Source organism: Myotis davidii, unplaced genomic scaffold (assembly GCF_000327345.1).
Source record: "Myotis davidii unplaced genomic scaffold, ASM32734v1 scaffold648, whole genome shotgun sequence".
Classification (NCBI taxonomy): Eukaryota; Metazoa; Chordata; class Mammalia; order Chiroptera; family Vespertilionidae; genus Myotis; species Myotis davidii.
This window is the reverse complement of record NW_006299603.1, coordinates 71,678-79,121: the sequence shown is the minus strand read 5'-3', so window position 1 is coordinate 79,121 and position 7,444 is coordinate 71,678. Positions and strand designations below refer to the sequence as shown.

The 7,444-nt window shown below is 61.8% G+C and overlaps 1 protein-coding gene across 1 annotated transcript in view; it reads right to left on the bottom strand.

The window, feature by feature from the left end:
* Positions 1-1,718: 1,718 nt before the first annotated feature.
* OBSCN (obscurin, cytoskeletal calmodulin and titin-interacting RhoGEF) overlaps positions 1,719-7,444 on the bottom strand; it is a gene marked incomplete at its 5' end in the record, with an annotated part of 76,159 nt that continues 70,433 nt past the window's right edge. Inside the window, 12 exon segments of the mRNA XM_015571524.1 lie at positions 1,719-2,032; positions 2,160-2,309; positions 2,425-2,500; positions 2,584-2,807; positions 2,948-3,187; positions 3,342-3,423; positions 3,669-3,839; positions 4,062-4,184; positions 4,630-4,797; positions 4,964-5,074; positions 5,341-5,421; positions 6,043-7,444. Of these exon segments, the coding sequence (XP_015427010.1) occupies positions 1,855-2,032; positions 2,160-2,309; positions 2,425-2,500; positions 2,584-2,807; positions 2,948-3,187; positions 3,342-3,423; positions 3,669-3,839; positions 4,062-4,184; positions 4,630-4,797; positions 4,964-5,074; positions 5,341-5,421; positions 6,043-7,444 (3,006 nt within the window).

The window sequence follows — 7,444 nt, the reverse complement described above, 5'->3', positions numbered from 1 at the left end:
AGACACAGTTCCTGAGGGGGAAAGGCACAGTGATACTGATTCTAGCAGCTGCAACTGCTTCTAAACGGTCCCGTATAATAAAAGGCTAATACGGAAATCAACTGAACAGCCGAAAGACTGGTCGCTATGACACACACTGACCACAGGGGGAGCGCGGCTCAGCCAGAAGCAGGCTCATGGCTGGCAAACACAGCAGTGGTGGCAGGAGCCTATCCTGCCGCCGCAGCAGTGCTAAGGATGTCCAACAGCCCCTGAGGGCTCCTGGCCTGCGAGAGGGTGCAAGCTGGGCTGAGGGACCCCCCAAGAGCCAAATTTTTGTGCACTGGGCCTCTAGTCTCATAATAAAAGCTTAATTGAAAAAGCATATAATAAAATATGATGTGACTGTTTAAAATGCAGTACATTTTATTTGATCTTTAGAAACAACCTGCCAATAAAATACTTAAAATAGAGGGAATTTGGGTTTGAGTGGATTTATCAGGCAAGGTTCAGTTGGGAAGAGGGGCACCCTGAATGAGAGAGGAGAGGAGAGGAGAGTCATGGGAGGAGTGAGTGAGGATGTGGCATGGCCCATGCTAGAGGATGTTACCAGGGTGAGTCCTAGGCAAGCCACTAGCTGTTTCACAAGAAGCACTGGTACCGAGTACCAAGGCAGCATGCACAAGGAGACCTGGGCTTTCAAGGAGGCAAGGCCAGCCCAGCATAGACCCAGGAAAGCTGAGCTCCTGGGGGATCTGGAAGACCCATTGCCTCTGTCCAGCCCCAGCAAGTGTCTCTCAGTGTGAGAGTCAGAGCTCTGCTCAACTTGCAGAATTTGATCTCTACAGGATTAGACAAGAGCAAGTCATCTCAGCACACAGCACAGATGAGGTCACCAAAGAAATGCATCCTCCAAAGACAAGGATGAAAGGGTCACCTGGTCCCAACATATAGAGCCAAGCTTTCTGTAGACATGGTGAGCTGGGGCTGGGTGTGTGATGGAGAGGAAGGAGTGGGCTCACACACAGGTGCCACAGGGCACCGTGAGGGCCGAGACTGGAGGTGTGCTCACTATGTGTCCAAACAGGAATGGCCAGGGTGCAGGAGGTGCCCTGTGGGAGAATTCCACAGCACAGTGCTCCGACATAGGCCCTGGGCACAGTGGACTGCCCCTGAAGGAGCGCTGGTGTTGGGAGACCATTCCTGACAGCAAGTAGAATTGGAGCTGGTGGAGATCAAACAAGGCGGCACATGCTCATGCAACCTCAGGACCACACACACTTCCCAAACAGGATTCCTCTTGTGGGCAGCAGGAACGTCTGGCAGGATCAGGTGGGGGGAAAGCCACCGTGGCTCAGGCTCCTACAGCAGCTTCTATAACACCTTCCCTAGCTCTGAGCCCACCTCTCCAATCCCTCTGGGTCGCCTGGCTGGTCACTCACCAGGCTCCTCCTGCCTCAGACCAAGAAAGGGCTGCAGCGGCCTTTCCTGGTGGCCTTGATGGAGGATCAGAGCCAGGACGCTCACCACGGGAACCATTCGATCTGTGCACCCTGAGCAGGAGTTCCAGTGGAGATGCCCCAGAGACTGGCAGGTGGGCTGGTCTAGTGAGACTGCCCTGACAGGCTCTTTCAATCCATGAACCAAGGAAGGGCAGTTCTGCTAAATGGATGGTTCCCCAAACCCCAGGAAGGTGCAGGGCCCTCACCCTCTTCCCTAAAACAAAACAGTGAAATAGATGAGGCCTCATGAGGTTCTGGTTTTTATTAGTGTCTGTGCATATACTGCGTGTGGAGGCCAGGCCAGGTGTGCTGCCTAGCAGTGTGACCCCTCCCCCCCTTCCCGCCCCCCACCAAACACCGAAGGACCAAGCGCTCAGCACACTTGGGCCAGGTTGTGCTTCTTGTACAGCAGCGCCCGCCTCTTCTCACGCTCTCGCACAAAGGCACGCAGACGTGCTGTGGGGAAGGTCACCGCGGAGGGCTGGGAGCAGGCTGGGCCCTCCTCCGTCAGCCATGGGCACTGCAGGCAGCTGGATGCACACGGCCGGCCCCTGGAGCATGGAGAGTGGTGGTGGTGGTGGGTGTCAGCCCGCTCTGGCGGGTGCAGGGCACAGGGGGATGGGCAGGACCGGCAGCTGGGGGCGGCAGGGTGGGGGTTGGGGGACAGGGCCACCTTACCAGGGGTGCGCGCACAGCGTGCTCTGCAGGAAGGCCACGGCTCCCCCGGACAGCCCCGCGTAGCAGCGACTCAGCAAGATGAGCCCTTTGCGCAGGCCTTTCTGCATGTCTCGCGTGCCCTCGCTGCTCACTGGGTACTCAGCGCTCAACCTGCGCGGGAGCGAGGTAGGGGACTCAGGTCACAAGGGGGTCTGAGGTCATCCTCATGGATCCCACACCAGCCCCCACAACCCCCCGCCTCCCGCCCCCGTCACCGGTGACTCACATTATGAACGCCGTCACACCGATGGCCCAGATGTCAGTCTGTGGAACGGCACCCTGGCCCTCCAGGAGCTCCGGGGCTGGGAAAGCAGGTGCACAGGTGAGGCCTGGAGGCAGGACTGTGGGAGGGACTGGCTCCTGGCCCACCCCTTACCCCACGCACCCATGGTCTCCACATAGTCTTTGAACCTCTCTGAGGGCAGGACCCTTTCCTGGGCGAGGCTCTGGGCATTGCCCAAGTCAACCACCTTGAGCAGGTTGTACTCTGTGACGATCATGTTCTCGGACCTGAGGTCCAGATGCAGGATGCGCTGTGCGTGCAGGTACTGGGTGGCGCTCAGCATCTGCCACAGGTAGTCCTTCACCTCAGATTCTGAATAGGAGGCCCTGGGGGCACAGGGGAGGGCTCAGCTTGGTGGGTTTCGCTGAGCCCCTTCCCGGTGGAGGCGGATGTGAGCCAGGAAGTGAGCCTCTGGCATTGTGCCCCTCCTCCCCCAGCCCTGCATCCAAGTCAAGTGGCCCCTCACCGCTCAGCCAGGCAGGGGAGCAGCTCCGGCCCTGAGCACAGCTCCAAGATGAGGACCAGGTGCCGGGGGCTGAGGTAGGCGGCCTGCAGCTGGGCCAAGTGTGGGTTGCGCAGGCCCTTGAGGGCCTCGTACTCGCTAAGCACGGCTGTCCTGTCCTCCGGGCGGTAGGGGATGATCTTGGCGGCCAGCTCCCGTCCACTGGCCTTCTCCCGGCACTGGCGCACCACGCTGAAGCGGCCCCTGGTGAGGAGGCACAGGCCAGGCTACTGAGGACCTTTCCTGTCCCCCACGCGCCCTCCTGCAGCCCCTTCCCACTCTCAGAGCTGCAGGGAGGAAGCCCAGCAGGGAAGAAGGGGGTGCAGATGCTGGAGAGCGGATTGGGGATCGGCCGCACCTTCGGATTTGTGTTTGGAAGGCGAAGGTCTGCGTGCTGGGGAGCGGCTGGGCTGGCGGTGCAGGGCAGCTCTCCTCCGAGGCTGTGGGAAGGGAAGCCGGTGACTCGCCCTAGCCCCAGCTCCCCAACCTTGTCTCCTCGCACCCCTTCCCTGGCACCCTTAAACCCACACTTGGCCTCTCATTCTTTGGATCATTTGGGGAGGGAGGAGGGGCAGCATACTAGCCAGAAAAAACCTTCCCGGTGATTGTATGTATTTTGGTGAAGTGGTAGGGCAATTCCGAAGGGACCACCACCCGACACCCACCAGGTCCTGCAGAGGCTCACCCAGGTGCCTGGGCCCTCCCAGGTGGACCTGCTCAGAGGGGCTGCTGTAGGGGCCCATGCCGGCCTTGCTGACGCACGCAGTCCGAAAGGCATACACACCGCCTCTGGAAAGCTTGCTGGCCAGGTAGCAGCAATCAAAGATGTCTGAGGCCAGCGTGCTCCAGCTGCCACCTGGCCACACAGAGCGGGTGAGGGGTAGCTCCAGAGCTCCCCACTCCAGAGTCCCAGGTGGAGAGACCCCTTCCCGAGTAAGGCTGCCCAGGAGCACAGAGGGGGGCAGTCCTTCCCCCCTGGGTGCCCAGAAGCACAGATTGGCTTGGTACTTCCTGCACCCCCCATCCCTCCACTAGCCACAGGGCCCCCCAGGAGTCGACAGCACAGGCACAGCCCTACCTTCTAGGCTGCACTGCACAATGTAGGTCACAGGGCCATAGGACTCCATGGGCTTCCAGACCAGCAAGACCCCATCAGTATACACCTCCCCGATGTCTGGGCGCGGGGAGGACGAGGGGCGCTCTGCAGAGCCCACAGTCAGGGGTCTGAGGTGGGCTTCCAGGGGCGGCCCATGCAGCTCTGAGCCCCTGTCCCCACCCCTGCATCCTACTGTCAGGACCTGAGCCCACCCTCCCCTGGTCCCATAGATTCCAGGGTCCCATTCCAGTGCTGCCTAGCAGAGGAGGCTCAGGAGGGGCCTGCCTGCCTGACCACAAGGTTCCTTCATCTAGTGGACATTCAGGAGCCCATGGAGTGGCCCTCACTCACAGGCCCCTGCCCACCCCAAGTTCTGGTCAGAGATGCCTCAGCTTGGCTGAGTGGTAGAGCAGGGCACCTGACCCCCTCTAGGATCAATGGGGTCTAAGACTAGGCCTGCCCGCCCCATTGGAAACTCAGGGAGGAGGTGATAGCCTGGAGTGGCCCCTCTCCCAGTCCCCGCTGAGCTGGCCTGGCGAGGCCCACACACCTGCCTTCCGGAGGACAGCTGTGGTGGCTGCCGTGCCCAGGGCATTGTGCACGCTGCATGTGTACACGCCTAGGTCCTCAGGGGTCACCACCAGGATGGTCAGAAGGTGGAAATTTTTTAGTGTGGAGGAGATGAGGAGGCGGCTGCTGCTCTCCAGGATAACCCCATCTGCATCGGGACAAAGCAAGCCTGGGGGGCAGCTCAAAACACCCAGCCCCACACCCTATCTGGGCCTCAGTTTCCCTCTGTAAGTTGATAGCCATGAAGTCAAGGAATACCCCCTGCTGTCCAGCCACACTTCCACCTCCTCCCCGACACCGGGATAGCTCCTTACCTTTATCCCAGGTGGCCTGGGCAGCTGGCTGGGCCGACACTTGGCAGGCAAGAGTCACAGACTGGCCCAGGACCACGGTCTCATCTGCAAGCTCCCTTAGGAAGGATGGCGCTAGAGAAGGGAGGTGGACCAAGTGTCAGAGGTGATCCCAGGCAGAGCATAAAAGCCGAGGTGGGGATGCCGGAGAGAAGCCCACCTCACCCAGTTCATCTTTAACACTAGCACCTCCTCCAGGAAGTGCTCAGTCCCGACAACCAGGGAGCCGAGCACCCCCATCTGGGCTCAAGTCACTGTGGGTTTTAGCTTGCTCCCCTGCTGGTCTGGGCACTGTGGTCTCCTGGGCAGCAGGGGGACCCAGTCCCAGGAAGCACATTCACCTTGGTCTCTGCTCTTCAGACCCGACAGCCGGAAGGAAACGAGGCCTGCCCTCTTCCTAGGGGGACCCTCCTTCTCTGGACCTGCATGGAGGACAGAACCAAGGGAGGTCACACCAGCTGCCTGGCACTGCCATCAGGAGCACGGGAGGAGGACTCTGGGGCCACCTACTACCCTCTGCCAGATTCCCATGTAGCAGAAAAGCCCAGATCCTAGGGGTTTTGGGGGGGAACAAACTAAATCTGCTGAGGAGTCCACCCCTCCCCCGAGCCTGTCAGCATCTGTCCGTTCTAAGTGGGAGGGCCTCTGGCAAGTAAGGCCAGCAGCTCAGGGGTGCCGGTGCCCAGAAGTCCTGGCTGAGATCTGGGGTCGGGTGGGGTCAGTGAGGGTCAGGGGTCAGGAAGACTGGCCCGGGAAGGATCCTCTCCGCGGGGGTGTAACCCCTGCAGTTGCTCCAGGTCCCAGCACTAGGTCTCAGAGGCACATGGGAGGGGATGAAGCCAAGAAGATCACCTTGGGAACAGAAGCCCATGGGCATGGGGGTGAGCAGCACAGGCACAGGCAGGGGTAGGGAGGGCTTCCTGCCTCGGGTGGGCTCCTGAGCTGATTCCTGGTCGTGTGTGCAAGGTGCCCCAAGGTGCAGAGGGCACACCTGGCCAGGCCCAGAAGCCCCCATGATGGCGGGGGGTCGGGGGGAGACTCACCTTGAGGCCTGCCTCTCAGGAGGCTGGAGATATGGGCCACTGAGGCCCTCACCTTCTGGCGCAGCCCCAGTTCCACAGGCTCGTCCAGCAGGGCCTGCCTCCCAGGGAAGCGCAGGCCACTGGAGGGGGGTGACCACTTGCGCTTCCTGCTGCCACCTGCCTCCCTGAACAGGGCCTCACTGTCCTCCAGCTCTTCCCTGATCTCCAGGCTGGCAGGCAGGCCCAGCCCGCTCTGCCAGGACCACGTGGCCTCTGGGAGCTCAGCCAGCTCCTCCCCGGCCTCCGACGTTGGGGATGGTGGCAGCTCTGGCTTGGGGATCTTCCTGAAGAGCATGAACTCAAAGGGAAGGTACTTGATGTCGTACAGGTCCGACAGGTTGAGGTAGGCAGGCTCCACCTCTGATATATCCAGAGACATGGTGTCTGCTGCCTCCATGTCCCCTGACAGGTCCTGGATCTGCACCAGCGACACCTGGGATCCCCTGCCCCCGCTGCCCTCTGGCCAGGGCACCATGCTGGCCTGGGGGAGTGGGCTCTCGGCCCCTGTTTCGTCCTGTTCCTCCGAGGACTGAGAGGTGGCCCAGGTCATCCGGGCCCACAGGGGTCCCTGTCCCAGTATGCCTCCCGCATCCCCGCCAAAGGCAAAGGCGCCATAGCCGGCCACCCCTGCATAACCGCCATGGTGCCCAAGGGAGAACTTCCGTGAGGTCGCCTGCTCCCGAGGCTGAGGTGGGCTGGGCTCAGACTCCCACAGGCCCTCTGTCTCCTGGGCTAGATCCTCGGTGTCCAGGGAGGAGCCGGGCGCCATGCCAGATGGGGAGGCTGGCCCTGGAGAGCTGGGGGGACGGGGCCTCCCAGGAAACAGGGTGGCCTCCAGCCCCATCTTAGGGCCTGACTGGAGGCTTGCTTGAGCTGAGGAGGAGGGAGCCTGCAGTCCCCGGGAGAGGACGGAGGCAGGAGCTTGGGGTGCAACAGCCTCAGGGGGATCAGAGCCCTTCCTGGTGGCAGGGCCCCTCTGGGGGTGATAAAAAGGAGCCGGCGCACCCCCACAGCTGTCCTGGGAGGACCCCTCTTGCTCAGCAAGGCAAGGATCTCCGCCAGAAGATGAAAATGGTCTCTGCCCTTCCCGAAACTCCATTTCCGGGGCACCTGCCACCTCTCTGGGCGGGCTCTCCCCTCCTGTTTCAGCCTGGAGGCCCCAGAGGGTGGGTGAGGGGCCCTGCCCCTCATGGCAGGCCTCTCCGGAAGGGCCGGCCCCACGGGGACAGTCGGAGCCCAGGGAAGGGCTGCGGCAGGGACCCCCGGGGGCGCCGGTGCTGGCGCTGGGCGGCCGCGGGGAAGTCTCCAAGGAGGGCGGCTCCTCTCGGGCCGCCGCCTCCTCCAGCGCCCGGGGCTCCAGCAG